The 18,690-nt window shown below is 41.7% G+C and overlaps 1 protein-coding gene across 4 annotated transcripts in view; it reads right to left on the minus strand.

Moving 5' to 3' along the window:
- Window positions 1–18,690, minus strand: part of bcl9 (BCL9 transcription coactivator) — a 131,138-nt gene that overhangs the window by 9,143 nt on the left and 103,305 nt on the right. For all 4 annotated transcript variants that reach the window (XM_063009838.1, XM_063009840.1, XM_063009841.1 and 1 more), the window contains exons 4-5: window positions 10,500–10,855; window positions 4,544–4,875 (exon numbers count right to left, since the gene is read on the minus strand). In XM_063009838.1, coding sequence (XP_062865908.1) covers window positions 4,544–4,875; window positions 10,500–10,822 — 655 coding nt within the window. In that variant the 5' untranslated portion in view covers window positions 10,823–10,855. The remainder of the gene's footprint in view (window positions 1–4,543; window positions 4,876–10,499; window positions 10,856–18,690) is intronic.

Raw genomic sequence — 18,690 nt, forward strand, 5'->3', positions numbered from 1 at the left:
CGTCCTGTCCTCTTTGCAGGAAAACAGCCCCAAAGCATGATGTTTCCACCCCCATGCTTCACAGTAGGTATGGTGTGCAACTCAGCATTCTTCTTCCTCCAAACACGACGAGTTGAGTTTTTACCAAAAAGTTCCATTTTGGTTTCATCTGACCACATGATATTCTCCCAATCCTCTTCTGGATCATCCATATGCTCTCTGGCAAACTTCAGACGGGCCTGGACATGTACTGGCTTAAGCAGGGGGACACGCCTGGCACTGCAGGATTTGAGTCCCTTTCGGCGTAGTGTGTTACTGATGGTAGCCTTTGTTACTTTGGTCCCAGCTCTCTGCAGGTCATTCATCAGGTCCCTCCGTGTAGTTCTGGGATTTTTGCTCACCGTTCTCATGATTATTTTGACCCCACGGGATCGAGGGAGATTATCAATGGTCTTGTATGTCTTCCATTTTCTTACAATTGCTCCCACAGTTGATTTATTCACACCAACCTGCTTGCCTATTGTAGATTCACTCTTCCCAGCCTGGTGCAGGTCTACAGTTTTCTTCCTGGTGTCCTTCGACAGCTCTTTGGTCTTGGCCATGGTTGACTGTTTGAGGCTGTGGACAGGTGTCTTTTATACAGATAACGAGGTCAAACAGGTGCCATTAATACAGGTAACGAGTGGAGGACAGAAGAGCTTCTTAAAGAAGAAGTTACAGGTCTGTGAGAGCCAGAAATCTTGCTTGTTTGTTATTGACCAAATACTTATTTTCCACCATTATTTACAAATAAATTCTTTAAAAATCCTACAATGTGATTTCCTGGATTTTTTTTTTCTCATTTTGTCTCTCATAGTTGAAGTGTACATATGATGAAAATTACAGACCTCACTCATCTTTCTAAGTAGGAGAACTTGCACAATCAGTGGCTGACTAAATATTTTTTGGCCCCACTGTATAAATGTTATTCATGCTTGTTTTAATAGTTATACCTGAACATGTTTACATTCTGTCCAGTGCATCAATTTAGAAATAGGATTACATTTTTGACTGGATCTGATTTTAAGCTAAATTGAAGACTGAACAAGAAACGAATCACTATACCCAGTGGTACCTTGTAACTCGACGTCCACTAAACTCAAAATCTTTGAAACTCAACGCCCTTCATCAAGAAATTTGTACCCTTAAACTCAGTGTTTCCCTTAATCTCAATGTGTTCAGTTTTTTTTTTTTTTTTTTATTTATTTAATTTTAAATTAACAATGAACAGTTGCTTTCTTCAGCGCTTGGCTTGAGCGGTGCGGTAATACATCATCAGTGTGTGCATATGAGACAAAACTGCATGTGTGTGGAATAACCATCAGATTCACTTTGAAAGCGTCCACATGTATCTGTGTTTAGCTGAATTTTCCTCACGGTTTCACTTTTAAACTTGTATTACAGCTCGAGGTTCTGAGAAATTGTAAGAATCAGCTTTTTATTTCAGTGTTTTTATATTATACTTGTGTTATTTTCAGTGTATACATGTTGAACAACTACATTATTTTACATTAGCCTAAAATATATGCAAGTCCAAGGGACCATGGAATGCATTAATAGGTTTCTCATACATCTTTATGGGAAAAAATACATTGAAACTCGACGCCTTTTAAACCCAATGCCAGTCCCAGAAACAACTGACGTTGAGTTTCAAGGTACCACTGTAGTTTGTTTTTTCATGTTTTAAATAGTAATTATTGAATATCGTTTTGACCATCAATAAATAGTGTTTAATTATTTAAAAACAACCAACTCTGACCCCTTGGGTTAATTAAACCACCCTCACAAACTCTCTTGAACATGATGTGCTTTGATTTTAAGTGTATTCAGGACATATACAGCATGCTCCCATTAGTTCCCATTCTTATTTTGTTAATGCCAAATAGATATAAAGAGATAAAGGCTCTGTTAAGAATTTTATCACCTCTGGGTAACTACTATTGTTTCTGCTTATGACCTTGTACTATAGCCTGACAGTCGGTACCATCTGTCCATATAGCACGTACATACAAAGCTTCCCTGTAGCCAGGATACAGCACACCCCATAACCACGACTCAGATAATAGAGTTGAAATAAAGACGACGAACATAACAGGACTTCCTGTGTGGAGAATACACTCACTGCCCAAGCAAACAAACGCCATGAGCAAACTCCCGACAGCAAAGACAAACACACAAAACCAACCTAACAGGCTGGCTCATGCAGACGTGCAGCCGCACAAAGCATCCCAGAATAATTCACTATGTTACCTGCCAATCGAGTCCATCAACACATGCACACACACAGATTTTTGCTGTTTATTTGATAATGCATTATTTTCATTACAGTACTGTGCGGTTAATTTAAGTCCATATTTAAAGTCTAAACAGCCCGTATTCATCTCAACTTTAAAGACCTGAGTGATTCTGCACAAGCTATTCCACATGTTTAATTAAAACGGCCAGTCTCGAGGCAAATAACCTCTATGCAGATGCATAAACCACCAGCAGGGGTCCTTCACAAAAACAACACAGAGACTGAAAAACGGCTCCCCCCTTCTCAGCTAACAAGATGGTACATTCCTTAGCGTTTCCAACATCTGAATCTACACTGTGATGTTTCCACTAGGAGACATATGGGGGTGTAGATGTCTTTATGCAGCACTACAGTCCTAAGCACAGTGCCTGGGGACAAGGGGACAGGACATGCTAACTCTCTGGCCTAAAACCGCCACTGTGTAAAAATGTGACTTCAATAACACACCACACATTAATGTCCTGAGGGGTTTAAAAAAGCTAAATCACATTTTGGACATGTATTACACAACGAGTCCAAACCAGTATTTATCGTTACACTGGGATTATTATACAGTTGATATTTAATGATTAAATTATTTCCTAATTTTAGTAATTACTGATAACCGAGAAAAAAGCCTTATGAATTAGTGTTTTGTGGTCAGATTAAACGAATGAATGTACAAATTCGGCCATACCGACCAGAGTTGCTTTAGGGTTGTTTTGTGGAAAGAATTATCAAGAGGGAAGATTAAAATTGTGATCACAACCTCAAACTCAGACTGGAGGTTTGTTTATTTATTAGGATTTTAACGTCATGTTTTACACTCTTTGGTTACATTAATGACAGGAACGGTAGTTACTCATTACACAAGGTTCATCAGTTCACAAGGTTATATCAAACAGTCCTGGACAATTTACCATCTCCAATTCACCTCACCTGCATGTCTTTGGACTGTGGGAGGAAACTGGAGCACCTGGAGGAAACCCACGCAGACACGGGGAGAACATGCAAACTCCACACAGAAAGGACCCGGACCGCCCCACCTGGGGATCGAACCCAGGACCTTCTTGCTGTGAGGCGACAGTGTTACCCACTTAGCCACCGTGCCGCCCCAGACTGGAGGTTAAACCTTAAAAGAAATCATACAGTCTGTGTCTGAAAACCAACAAATTTGGTTAAACCAGTTCAAATAAATTTCATTCCAATATGAAGACAAATTTGCTACAGCAAAGGAAGTTTGAGTTACTGTGTGCTTATTATAAGTGCATGTTTCTGTCTATATAGGAAAAAGCCAAGACCTAATGGACAGAAATGGAACTGTACAAAATGCCGATCAATTATAAACTGCTTTAATGGATTTTAAACAGAAAAAAATCTCAAATTAGGATCATTAATCTTAAAAACATTAAACAAAAGTTGAATTTAATAATTATAATAATTTAGTCAAAGATGGGGATTCCAACTCAGGCTGTACCAGGCTGTGAAAACGTCAGTACAACACTAGTGCAGTAACAAACCTAACATTACTTTCTGAAACAACACAGGACTTGTAAATGTAAATGCAAGCTAGAATTAAAATGAAAATTTCCCAGCATTTACATTAATGCAGGATAAATGTCAGAATATCAGTGTCTTTTTTTTTTTTCTTCCTTTTTTACATTTACCACCACACCAAATTTAACCAAAACCTAAAAGAACCAAGTCAACAACAACACACACAAGGTCCCTGTGTGCACTGAATGCTTCTGATTTCACTTAAAAAAATGAGCCACTTTTTGCTTTCTCTGTACTGTAAATTCCAAACTTATAAACTTTGTAGTTCTGTAATGTAGCCATTAATCAACACCTGCTAAAAATTGTTTGGTCCATGTGTCAGGAATAGCACATCAAAAGAATCCTGTCTGACCAATCAGTCCTAGCATCAATCCACCTGTTATTGATTCATGTAAACCATGCATGGCATAATGCTTCATTTATTGATCGTTGGAGGTTTTTTAGAAGGTCTCGGGTAATGAGGCTTGGATCTTGAGATTGGGAAATTGGGTACGTTGTCAAAAATGTGTGTCTTTTGAAAATGTTAATTATTTGAAATAGAAAAAGTTCAGCTGGCATTGCAGCTGAAGGTGCCCCACAAACCCACATTGGTACCCATTTCACAGTTTAAAACACACTGAATTAAACCATTATTATAACGTGCTCCTGTGTGCTATCTGTTGTTGGATGTTTGAAAATTTTTATCTTTCCTACCTTTCTGGTCCCCCTCGTTGTTGGGCGTCCCTGTATCCCGCTGCTCAAAAGACTCGATTGAAGTGCTTCTCTCCCTCTTGATCTTGCTTTTTGAATTGCCCGAGTTGCTTGTATTAAGACCCTGTCCATTTTTGAGTCCGATGCTACCCTGAGGGCCTTTGGGTGTGTGGCTTCCACTCAGTGCCTTGGGCTCGCAAGGGGAGGGCTGCGACTGGCTGCCGGCACCCCCTTGCTTTCCCTGATTTGGCAGTTTAGAGTCCATCTGGGCGGCGCTTGAAGGAGACATCACGGGTGGTGAGCGCACCATGGCCTCCTGTTTGGATTTTGGACTGCTAGAAGACAGGAGAGAAGAAATTGTGAGAGAAAATCTTATATTTTAGCGATTCACATCATTTACATTTAGTACACATAGCATAAATATTTAAAATAAAATAAGTAAAAAGGTTTACAACTTGGTTTAAAAAAAATGGATCTGGGTGCTGACATTTAACCCCAGTAAGACAAAGTCTAGGGATATGTCCAGAATGAATCATCTCTCTTATAGACTCCCAGATCACACCATGTAAAAATGAATGAAACCTTGTTGTTGTCCTGGATAGCCAGTTATCCTTCTTGGCTCACGTTTCTTCTAGATCAGAAAAATTCAGTAAGGCCTTTAAATTCTTGTCCAGTTTCTTGTCATTTCAAAACTGGACTTTTTGAATTTCCTCCTGACAGGTATTCCCAAGCCCAGTATCAGACCTCTGCAATCGATTCAAAATGTAGCCACATGTTTGTAGAGATGTGCTCACTTCACTGGAATTCTGTAGCTGCCTGCATTTAATTTAAAACAAATAATGCTGCCTACAAAGCTAAAAACAGACCAGCCCCAAATGACCTTAAAGCACTTATTAAACCCCGATTCTCTACATGCACCCTTCAAGCCACAAGTCAGTCTCATTTTAAACCCATCAGAACTTGGGGAAGACAGGTATTAAGGTTCTTTTCTGTACCAGCACCCAGGCGGTGGAATGAACATCCTGTGTCTGAGTCACTTGTTTTTATAAGGTAAAAAAGACCCACAAATTTACTAACTATTTAAATGGTAACCAACCCTGGCTTAACTCTAACACACCCTTATATTCTACAAATATCTCTTTGTTCTTAAAGGATTCCAGAAAATTTGTGTTCAGACTGTTGTCTGCTTGAACTATTCAGTCAAAAGAGCTTTTGAATAATTGGGCACTAATGTTGGGGGCACTGATGTTCAGGGCACTGATGTTGGGCAATAATGCCTCAACTGATGTTCCAATTCATTCCAAAACTGTTCAGTGGGGCCAAGGTCAGGGCTCTGTGCAGACCACTGGAGTTTCTTTAAACTGAACTTTTCTTCATGTCTTTAAACAGTACACCTTGCTTCGTGCACATGAGCACAGTCATGCTGAAACAGGAAAGGGACTTCCCTAAACTGTTGGCGCAAAGTTGGAAGCATATAATTTTTTATAAAATTGATGCAGTAAAAAAAAAACACATGAATCTAAGATTAGAATGGGTGTCCCAATACTTTTGTCCATAGAGTGTTAGCCTAAAGGGTAGGGCTTTGGGCTATCAGCTGAAAGGTTGAGAGTTCGAATCACAGCTTTGCCATGCAGCCACTGTTGGGCCCTTAAACAAGGCCCTTAACCCTCTCTGCTCCAGAGGCACCAAACAATGGCTGACCCTGCGCTCTGACCCCAGCTTCCAAACAAGCTGGGATATGCGAAAAAAGAATTTCGTTGTACTGTACACCTGTATATGTCCAAATATATGACAAATAAAGGCATTCCATTCCATTGTGTAGGTGTTACACCAATCCCAGCACACTAGTATCTTAAACCTGCTCTCTCTCTGTTTCCTATTCTTGTTGTCAACACACTGATAAGTTAAAAAACTGTAAAATGTAAAAATAAAGAAACCCTGTTTGACCAGATCGGTCACAAACCAGAGAGCAGGTTCTGAATCTCACGTTACCATAGTAAGAAAAACATCTGCACTAGATTTGAGATTACAAAGTTATTTACACATATCGTAGCTAAGGAAAAAAAATGACAAATCCAGTTAATGAATGTGCTAATATGCCAGCTAACATGTGACAACACACTGCAGGCTTAAAAAACACATCTGCCGCTCAGGTGGCGCAGCGGTAAAAAGAAACGCGCTGCAACCAGGGCTGGATTCTGAGAGCGTGGTATCGAATCCAGCCTTGCTTTACCGGTTCGAAGCTGAGTGGCTATATGAGCAACGATTGGCCGGCTGCTCATATGGGGGGTGGGACAAAGAACCGGATGTGGGTCTCTCTCTGTCAGAATGCGATTGCGTTCTCTGCCGGCTGATTGGAGGCGCTTACACAGAGATGGGAGAGGGTGCCCTTAGGGTGTGTCTCTCCGCATGCAACGCTAGGTGGCGCCAAACTCGTCAATGTGTGGGTGGCAAAGATGCATCTGGCTGCTGCTCGTGTTTCGGAGGGGATACGGGTTAGCTTCAATCACCTCCGTCAGGGCAGGGTTCGGCATAGACAGAGAGGAAGCACGATGCTAATTGAACAATTGGATGCGCTAAAAAGGGGAGAAAAAGGGGTAAAAAAATTAAAAAAAAAAAAAAAAAACACATCTAGGAATGGCATATCATATTATACCTCAAAATATTTACATTAAGAATCCAGACCTAAAAGTGGAAGCAAAGCAGTGATCAACCACTGACAAGCACTGAAATATAACTGGACAGCTTGAGTGTCATATCAAAAGCATTTTTGTTTTTCCATAGGCATGGTGGGTAGCACTGTCGCCTCACAGCAAGAAGGTCCCGTGTTCGATCCCCAGGTGGGGCGGTCCGGGTCCTTTCTGTGCGGAGTTTGCATGTTCTCCCCGTGTCTGCGTGGGTTTCCTCCGGGAGCTCTGGTTTCCTCCCACAGTCCAGTCAGGTTAATTGGAGACACTGAACTGCCCTATAGGTGAATGGGTATGTGCGTGTGTGTCTGCACTGCGATGGACTGGCGCCCCATCCAGGGTGATACTGCGTGCCTTGCGCCCATTGAAAAGCTGGGATAGGCTCCAGCAGCAAAGTGGAGCTGATAAAATGGACAGTGAGTGTAGAAACAAGGAGGTGGTTTTAATGTTATGGCTGATCAGTGTATGTATAAACAATAGCCTTCTTCTTCTGTTTTGTATCCTGTTTAATTTTAATACAAATTGTGTGTTCACAGACCCTCTAAAGTGGTCTCAGACACCCTACAGCTACCTCAATTATATTGCCAAATGCCCCTAACAAACAAACTGCTACATTAGTACAAAATCTGGCAACTACACCAAGTCTATACACAAAATGGAACCCATGTGAGGACCTAAAGGCAAAAACAACCATCAAGGCAGGACCTGGCCCAGCATGACTATGAGTCACTGCGCAAGACGGGCCGGCAGGATCCTGGCAGACCAGCAAGCCGTTCCTGAACTGGCCACAGAAACATAAGTCAACGAGGGCTGTAGAGCCTGGCAGGCATGGGATGGGGTGAATGAAGCAGGAGTTCTGACTGTACCTTAATGGGTCAATTACACAGGTGTTGAGTCAGACATTTGGGACAACGTCCAGAAGCTATGCTAAGCTTTTGCCCAAAAACACACTGCTAAAGTGGTTACCTCCATCTGTCTAGCTTTGCTTTGAAGATAAGCACACTTAGGGTGTGTTCGAAAAGCTAGTGTGCTGTCTACATAGACGCATTTTACGTCATCCTGTGCGCGCTCCCGAGAAGGAGGCTGTTCGAAATCCTAGATGCCTTAAAATCCACACTTCTGAGGCATCTTATTATTTCAATGTTATTTTGGCTCGAGAACGAGTGAGCATCGGACGCTGCCTTAGTGATCAAGACAATCCCAGCATTCATGGCTGACGGGGCGGAGAAACGAATGGAGTTCTTTTCAAACGTAAATAAAATATTACTGATTTTTAACTTGTATAAACTTGTACCGAGTGTTTTTATTTGCAAGTTCGGGCTTGTCAGGAAATTTAACCGTTATCGGTACATGAAGGGAGATGTTATATTGACGTTAGCGTGCTGTGCTACCTCAGTTTATTGGTTTTAATGGCCAACCAACCAAAAACATCCAGCCAACAGCGCCCCGTGGGCAGCATCCTGTGACCACTGATGAAAGTCTAGCAGATGACCAACTCAAACAGCAGCAATAGATGAGCGATCGTCTCTGACTTTATATCTACAAGGTGGACCAACTAGATAGGAGTGTCTAATAGAGTGGACAGTGAGTGGACACGGTATTTAAAAACTCCAGTAGCACTGCTGTGTCTAATACACTCATACCAGCACAACACACACTAACACACCACCACCATGTCAGGGTCACTGCAGTGCTGAGAATGATCCACCATCTAAATAATACCTGCTCTGTGGTGGTCCTGACCATTGAATAACAGGGTGAAAGCAGGTTTAAAAAGTATGTAGAGAAACAGATGGACTACAGTCAGTAATTGTAGAACTTCAAAGTACTTCTATATGGTAAGTGGAGCTGATAAAATGAACAGTGAGTGTAGAAACAAGGAGGTGGTTTTAATTAGGGATGCACCGATATGGGAATTTTGGGCCGATGCCGATATCCGATATTATACACGTACTTATCTACAGATGCCGATGCCGATATACACATTTATAACTTACAGAGAGATCAGACACCCCCGATTTACATTATAAACAAATGTACCATTTATTTGCATAACTTTTTAGCTTTCAACCAACTGTATGCAAACAATAAAATAAAAGGTGTCTCCTGAGAAAATTATTAGGCACATTTAGTTAGCTAACTGGTTCTACACAGACTGGTCACCACTTTTAAATAAAATAGATCTATTCAAACTAATAATATATAAAAAACATTTTAAAAAGTGATCTTATATCAAAGGATTTTAAATGAACAACTTAAATAAAATAATATCTACTCAAATTAATAAAAAATAAATAGATTTAAGTAAAATTAAAGCAAAGAAATGCCAGTTGCCTTTTAGCAGTGTAACTAATCAACGATACAGTAACAGTTAAACTCAGAATACTCACTGGACTCACATCAGATGTCCAGATGTCCGTGGTAAGGCTAATGGAGGACACATTATCATCAATGAGCTTGTGAATGTGAGTCGCTACCAAGTTGTGTAGCTCCGGTAGGGCTACGTCGGAAAAGTAACGACGGCTAGGTATGGTGTAACGTGGCTCAAGATGCTCGAGCAGCCGGCGAAATCCAATATCCTCCACAACAGAGAACGGCTGATCATCGAGAGCGATGAATTCCATCACCTTTGCTGTAATAGCTGTAGCTTTTGGGCTGTTTTTGTCAAATTTCTTAAATTTCTGAAGGAGTTGGTCAACCAGCTGAGTAGCTGCAGATTTTGCTGGCATGCGCGGTGCTGTGCGAGTCTCCTCTTTCACCGTGAGGAACAGTATATTTGTCAGGATGGTGTGCCTTCAGATGTATAATTAAATTTGTGGTGTTGAAATTTCTTACTTTGCTCCCTCCACGCAAGACGTTAGTTGAGCAAGTGTTGCAAACTGCATGCTTTATGTCATGCTCGCTCACTTTGAAAAACTTCCATACCACACACATTTTTGCTGCACTGCTGTAGCGCGGCCTGCGTCACCCCGTCTTCTTCCGGCAAATAATAAATGCGTCGGCAAATATCGGTTTGAAACATCGGCCAAATCTAAGCATCGGCCCGATGCCGATTGTTCTTAAAAAATATATTATCGGCAGATACAGATAGAATTCCGATATCATCGTGCATCCCTAGTTTTAATGTTATGATTGATCAGTGTATATGCTCATACATTTCTAAACTAAACTATACTGAGACACACCAATGTAACATTAACATTTTAGTTCATCCCAGTTTGGATGTAAGCAACAGCATGCTGCTTGTTCACTGAAAGCCACACAGTCCTCACCTCTGAGTGTTAGCTGACGGAGAGTTTCTCACTTTGGGGTTGCTGGAATGCATTGACGACAGGCCCAGTGCTACCGAGGCTGAAGCAGTAGTGTGCTGGTGAGGGCTGGACGTGTGCGAGTGTGTGTGTGTGGAAGAGGTGCTCTTGGCCCGGGCACTGCGGGGCCCAATGTTGGCGGCTGCAGCAGAGCCACTGCTGTCCTGGCCCTCCTCCTGCCGGTCTTTGGCTCGCTCCTTTCTAGCCGTGGCGCCCGGCGCCGTTCCGCTGCCTGTTCCCGTACCTGCTGCTGCTGTTCCTGCTCGCTCCTCCTGCACCTCCAGCATCTCCCCACGGAGCCCTCACAGCCCCTGGCCACACTACGGGCAAACAAAGAGAAAGAGGGCTAGTTTAGAGCAAAATCCTTTTCATTTTAAATATTCTAGAAGTAAGGCATGGTGTCCGAGAGAGTCCAATTAAAGGTATATACATATAGGTAATAAAAGCATTTCTAAATACCGCCTCCTTAGAAAACACCCCTATTGTGTTAAACTGCATTGGGTTAAATTAAAAACACCTCCAAACAACACGTGAGACTAAAAAATATTAACAAATAAAACCCTGCATATTGTTTAATTTTTAATAAGCTAATCAAATGCAAAAGAGGGACAGCACCACCTTATTATTAGGAAATGCAGTTAAACCACTAGCTTAAATACGATGGATCTTCAAAAAGTTGGAAAGTTCGTTGGAAACGGTGGGGGTGGGCTTCCTCTCCATTGATGCCAATTCTATCTAATCCCCGACCTGATTAAGGAGAACGAGACTGACACACACCCCCTCCGACACGTGTGCAGTAGCCGATTGCATCTCTTTACCTGCACGAGGCGAGTTGATATGCGGATCAGCTTTGTGTACAGAGATCAACCCTGATCAACACATCATCCCTTGAATTTGTGCAGGCACCACCAATCAGCCAGCAGAGATCGTAATTGCATCAGTTATGAGGTCCCTATCTTGCTCCCATCCTGTATGAACAACAGTCAATTGTTGCCGGATGGCAGAGCTGAGTTTTGAACGGATAAATTCTGGTGTGCTAGCATGTTTTACCGCTGCGCCACCCGAGCTGCCAGCATAATGCTTAGTTAAGATAAGGGTGTGAGTGCGGAGGGGGTGTGTGTCAGTCTCGTTCTCCTTAATCAGGGCGGGGATTAGACAGAATTGGCATCAATGGAGAGGAAGCCCACCCCCACCGTTTCCAATGAACTCCACACAGAAAGGACCCGGACCGCCCCACCTGGGGTTCGAACCCAGGACCTTCTTGCTGTGAGGAGACAGTGCTACCCACTAAGCCACCGTGCCGCCCTGTAAAAGAAGTATGCAGGACACAATGATCAGTGTTACATGAGTAGCACATCAAGAAGATCAAAAATCTAAAAGATCTAATTTTGCTAAATTCTGTAAACCTTAAATGATTACAAGCTTTTCAGGCCCCAAAGAGGCAAATCAGCTCTGCTTTACAGGTAAAATATACAGTGCCTTTATTTATTTATACAGAGTGGTGTGTGTTTGTTTAAACTGTAGTTTTAGTCTAATCTATTCAGAGAACATTGTCCCAAAAACATTGGTACATTTTTAAATAAGCATTTTTCTCTGTGGAGTTACTTAAAATATAGATATCATAACCTGTCGTCTTCCTTATCATACAAAACAACACTATCATATATACACTGATCAGCCATAACATTAAAACCACCTCCTTGTTTCTACACTCACTGTTCATTTTATCAGCTCCACTTACCATATAGAAGCACTTTGTAGTTCTACAATTACTGACTGTAGTCCATTTGTTTCTCTGCATACCTTTTTAGCCTCCTTTTACCCTGTTCTTCAATGGTCAGGACCCCCACAGGACCACCACAGAACAGGTATTATTTAGGTGGTGGATCATTTTCAGCACTGCAGTGTCAGACATGGTGGTGGTGTGTTAGTGTGTGTTGTGCTGGTATGAGTGGATCAGACACAGCAGCGCTGCTGGAGTTTTAAATACCGTGTCCACTCACTGTCCACTCTATTAGACACTCCTACCTAGTTGATCCACCTTGTAGATGTAAAGTCAGAGACGATCGCTCATCTATTGCTGCTGTTTGAGTTGGTCATCTTCTAGACCTTCATCAGTGGTCACAGGACGCTGCCCATGGGCCACTGTTAACTGGATATTTTTGGTTGGTGGACTATTCGCAGTCCAGCAGTGACGGTGAGGTGTTTAAAAACTCCATCAGCGCTGCTGTGTCTGACCCACTAATACCAGCAAAACACACACTAACACACCACCATCATCATGTCATTGTCACTGCAGTGCTGAGAATTATCCACCACCCAAATAATACCTGCTCTGTAGTGGTCCTGTGGGGGTCCTGACCATTGAAGAACAGGGTGAAAGCAGACTAAAAAAGCATGCAGGGAAACAGATGGACTACAGTCAGTAATTGTAGAACTACAAAGTGCTTCTATGTGGTAAGTGGAGCTGATAAAATGGACAGTGAGTGTAGAAACAAGGAGGTGGTTTTAAATGTCATGGCTGATCGGTGTATATTACCACACTTTGCTTAGACCATAACTTTATATCATTAAAAACCGAGCTTCAGTAATGATTATGTAACTGGATATGGATATGAATGTGAAGTAGACTGTAGACCGGCTGCACAATCCTCTGCCTTTTAGCAAAACAGCATATGCAAAACCTTACCATGTAACCAGCCTCTAGCCAGAACACAGCACTGCTATTAAAAACGAAACATATGGAAGTATTTAGCATTGGGCCTAAGGGTCATACATAGCTTTTCATACCACCAGTAACAATCCTCTATATGACTGACAGAAAAGTCACTAAAAACTAATACTTTTACTACAGGACCCAGGAGTTTTCTACAGGCTTCTAAACACAAAACAACTAGTTACTTATTTGGGTATTTTAAAGGTCATTGTTAAAAAAAATAAATCTTCCTCTTTGTCTCTCAATGACTGTAAGGTCTTCAGGCTTAAGACAGAAATACAAGCCCACAACATGGATGTTCCTTTTACTATGCTTCACAGCTGTGATAAGGTTGTGATCCTGGTGTACAGCACAATTTTTTCCTTTAAATGTGGCTTTGGTTCCACCCAGAACATTCACAAAGTTTAAATTGTGCCACAATGTTTTTATTTTCTCTCACATAGTGAGACTTTAGAAATGTCCAGAGATTTCTGAAGGGATTAGGAGTTCCTTGTTATCTTTACCGTGGTACAATGTGCTTCGTGTGATCAGGTAAACTACCAACATTACTAAATTCCTTCTCATTTCTGCCAGTTTGTCGCATTCTAAAATTGCACAAGGTGGAGGGTCTGAGCTTCGTATGTGTTTAAGGACAGGGCACTTCTATAACCGACAATCAATCAATCAATGACTGATCAATAAATAAATCAATGAAGGTATAAAGTACTAATGTTTGTGTTTTATTAGTTGCAATAATTGTAATTGCAATTGTTTACTATAACGTTGTTGATCACACTAAGCATTTAATGCACAAACCCCGTTCTGCAACACTGTGCCAACTGGTTGACTGAACTATGGGAAAATGACATTACATTTGTTAAGCATTACATAAAAGCAGTCGGACGGCACGGTGGCTAAGTGGGTAGCACCGTCACCTCACATCAAGAAGGTCCTGGGTTCGATACCCAGGTGGGGCGGGTCCGGGTCTTTTGTGTGTGGAGTTTGCATGTTCTCCCTGTGTCCGTGTGGGTTTCCTTCGGGTGCTCCGGTTTCCTCCCACAGTCCAAAGACATGCAAGTGAGGTGAATTGGAGATACTAAATTGTCCATGACTGTGTTCGATATAACCTTGTGAACTGATGAGCCCTGTGTATTGAGTGACTACGGTTCTTGTCATGGATGTAACCAAAGTGTAAAACATGACGTTAAAATCCTAATAAACAAACAAAACATAAAAGCAGTCATATTAATTAAGAAATACATTTAGGACACCCAAGTGGCATAGTGGGAGCACTCCAGTACTGGGATACTGAACTCGAGTTTAAATCTCAGCTCTGCGACCGGTTGACTTGGGGGCTCCCTAGCTGGGACAATTGGAAATGCCTGCAGCAGACAAAAGTGACCACTAGTCTGCAGGGTGGGAAAATGCCTGACTAAAAAGGGGGTGGGGTCTTAGATGCTGTGTAAGGACCCAGGTTAGTAGCTCGATATTTATTGATATTATTAATATTGATGGCATTTAGCAGACACTGTTATCCAAAGAGACTTACAGTACTGTGACAGTATACAGTCTATGCAATTGAGGGTTTAGGGCCTTGCACAAGGGCCCAACAGTGGCAACCTGGCAGTGGTGGGGCTTGAACCAGCGACCTTTCGATTACTAGTCCAGTACCTTACCTGCTAGACAACAACTGCCCTACAAAGGCTACAAAAAACGTACAGAAGTGGAGGAACGTGGAGATCAGCCTGTGACTCTCTGGTGGACTTGAGCGTAATTCCAGTCTTGCACACAAAGTATGGGCGAATAAGAGGGGGTCAGTGGACTGCACACACGTCAAAGACAGCGTGTGTCAGGCAAACATACGCACCCAAAACGTGATCAGGGTCCCAAGCAATGGAAGATGGTAAATGCAAGAAAATGCATTAATAATACAAAAGAAAATTATGTAATTAAGTTCAGCAATTTCTCACTAGAATCAGTTTCTATTTGGTGCCACTGTTATTACAACAAATCATTAAAACCATGCAAAACCTTGCATGACGTGCGCTTGATAAAATCATCCATTCACTCCCATTCATCACAAACACACTGATGTTACACATACACCAGACCACAGTGTGCAAACGATTACCAGGTATCCGTGTAGTTGTGATATATGATTGAATGTTTGCATTGTGAATTTTTCTGATCCCCAAGTGTGTACATTCTCTTTACATTGCTCTGTAGCCTCTGGTCAGAACAGGAGAAACATTTCACAATGCTGCACCGTCAGATTCCGTTGTCATCGAGAAAATATTTAGGTCGGCTTCCAAGATACACAAATGATGTAAGCTGCAGCCTGCCACCCTTCGGGTAAAAAGGGAGAACTGAACCAACGGAACTCATTTCATCTGCTCTTTCTCAACTTAAGATCATTAAAGATTCTCAAAGATTATCAATGCACAGATAAAAGAATGAAAAGCAATAAAACAATGATGGCCATACTTAGGCTGTACTGAAATGAATTACCATACACTAATCCACAGCATAGCAACACTAATGCAGACGCAGCATTTCCTGACACACTACAAATGCAAAACAAACTAAAAAGGCTCAGCATTTTAACTCCAAGTTAACCCAGTGAGATTAGTGTCAAAACTAGATTAACTGTTTATTTTACTCCTTCAGTTTTTTTATACTAATATTAAAGTATCTTTGGTCATATCAAAGACCTGCTCTGATTATACAACCACTTATTGTACTAGACTTCGGGATCAACCAATACGCTGGCCGCCTAAGCCCTCAGGCCAAAATCTGCAGCCGATTAGAGTTTGTTTGTTTATTAAGATTTTACCGTCATGTTTTACACTTTGGTTACATTCATGACAGGAACGGTAGTTACTCATTACACAAGATTCATCAGTTCTCAAGGTTATATCGAACACAGTCATGGACAATTTTGTATCTCCAATTCACCTCACTTGCACGTCTGTGGACTGTGGGAGGAAATCGAAGCACCCGGAGGAAACCCATGCAGACACGGGGAGAACATGCAAACTCCACACAGAAAGGACCCGGACCGCCCCACCTGGGGATCAAACCAAGGACCTTCTTGCTGTGAGGCGACTGTGCTACCCACCGAGCCACTGTACCTCCTCGACTTATAATTAGACTGAACACAGTTTGAGCAATTGTGGGTTAAGGGTCTTGGCAACTTGGTGGTGGTGGGGCTTGAATCTTAAGATTACTAGTCCGGTACCTAAACCGCTGAGCTACCTCTGCCCACAACATTGCCATTCATGCCAAGTTAGCACACTAAAATTAAAAAGGAGGGAACAGCAACTCCTGCTGTCGGTTAAAGGCACTGATACGAGCTTGAGAAAGGCATGTGCTAGCATGCAGCCCTCCTCGACCAACAAGGGTGTTGTGCAAGCGACAGGGGTGTCAGAGTACAACAGGCCTGGGTAAATCCAAATCAGGAAAATGCAAAAGGAAAAAAAAAAAAAAGTGCTTTACCACATTATAGATGGCTAAAGCACATTACGTCTTGTGAACTCCTGTTAGCGAACATTGCTAATGTTCAAGGTTGTTGTCAATTGACAATTTGGTCATGGCTTTTCTGATATAGAGCATTTTTTTATATCAGGACCATGTAACGATTTTTCTACACCAGTGCTTTTTTCAGAGCTTTCCCCTTCTGTAACACACCCAGTTTAACTTAAGTCAGACTGTTAATTAGCAGGCAAGTTGAAGCAGGTGTGTTGAAAAGAAAACACTGAAATATGCTGAAATAACTGAGGTACTGTAGAACCAGAGTTAAAAACTATCATTCTTTACAGGCCTAGTTAGTCATTTGTCCAAATATGTTCAATATATCAGTAATAATTTATAGTGTGAATACATTTTCTCTATCTACAAATGTTAACTGAATTTAATGCTGTTGATTTTAATATCTTTTTACATTTTTTATGAATTTATTGTGGGTCTGGTGTAAGCAGTCTGACTGTAAATACGCTCATCAAGCCCTCTTATTAGGTACACTCACATTTAGTGATTATTTTATAAGCTACATCTAAGATTAGAGTGACCATACATCCTCTTGTTCCCGGACGTCTCATTTTTGGACCTAAAAATTGTATCCGGCCAGGATTTCTAAATCACCAAAAATGTCCAGGTTTCGTCTCTTGTAGTCTGCGAGGGCTAAAATGCCCAAGGCCGCTCCGGTGGCACAGCGGTAACACACGGTAGCGCACCAGAGCTGACATTTCAAACTCATCGGTATGAAACTCAGCTCTGCCATCCAGCTGTGCTGGGCTGGGCGGCTACACAAATAGCGATTGGCTTGTTGTTCATAGGGTAGGATAAGCCGGATAGGGACTCCTCATAACTGAGCAAATTACGACCTCTGCTGGCTGGTTGATGGCGTCTGCTGATCAGGGTGTGTCTCTCCGTACACAAGGCTGATTCGCATATATGCACTCGCCTAGTGTGGGTGATAAAATGCATACGGATGCTGCCCACGTTCTCCACAAATCGAGGCGGGGGTCGGCATTAGCGGAGAGGAAGCGCGATGCAATCGGGCAATTGGACATGTTAAAAAGTCGGGAGAAAAAGGGGAGAAAATGCATAAACAGAATAAAATAAAAATTAAAAGTACTTTGCCAATTCTAATCCCCCCTCTACCCAGTGCAGGTGTCCACAAGTGTCCTCTTTTTTGAAAACCAAAATATGGTCACCCTTCCGAACATACAGATTTCATGAATTGCAGACATACAATTACTGACTGTAACTCATCTGTTGTTCTGTACACCATCACCTCCTGTAAGTCATTTATCAGTTGAAGAGGACCTTTATAGTAAACCACTAACCAGATGTTTTTTTGGGTGGAGGACCATTCTCAGCACTGCAATGACGCTAACAAGACAATGACATGATATGAGCGTATCAGGTGCAGTAGTGCTGACACCATGATGCCAATGCTGGGAGGAGGACAGCACTCCAACCAAAATTATAAAGCCAACAGCATCATGTGATTAGAAAGTGTCAAGTGATAAAAAAAATAAATAAAGAAAACCAACAAAATGTGCATAAAAGAAGTGGAGACAGGGTATGTCTCCCTAATAAAGAGGTCAGTACATTTAAAGTGTCTAAAAACACCAACAACACAACACACCACAGTGTCATTATCATGCAGTGCAAAATGATAACTGATCATTTTAATTGATAAAAGGAAGAAGGGGCTACAGTCAGTAAATGTATCACATACCACACCGGACATCTGTGTAGTACGTGTAGCTGAATGGTGTTCCTAATAAAGTGCTCAGTAAGAGTATACCATGGTCAGTGAAAATTTGGTGCTAACATTTTATTTATTATTTGGATTTTAATGCCATGTTTAACACGTGTGTCATTTTATGGCAAGATTTATTATGTTTCTGCTTATTGTATCTTGTCTGTATATTTTGGGGTCATTCTAAATTT

The sequence above is a fragment of the Trichomycterus rosablanca genome, chromosome 15, assembly GCF_030014385.1.
Source record: "Trichomycterus rosablanca isolate fTriRos1 chromosome 15, fTriRos1.hap1, whole genome shotgun sequence".
In the NCBI taxonomy this organism is placed as follows: Eukaryota; Metazoa; Chordata; class Actinopteri; order Siluriformes; family Trichomycteridae; genus Trichomycterus; species Trichomycterus rosablanca.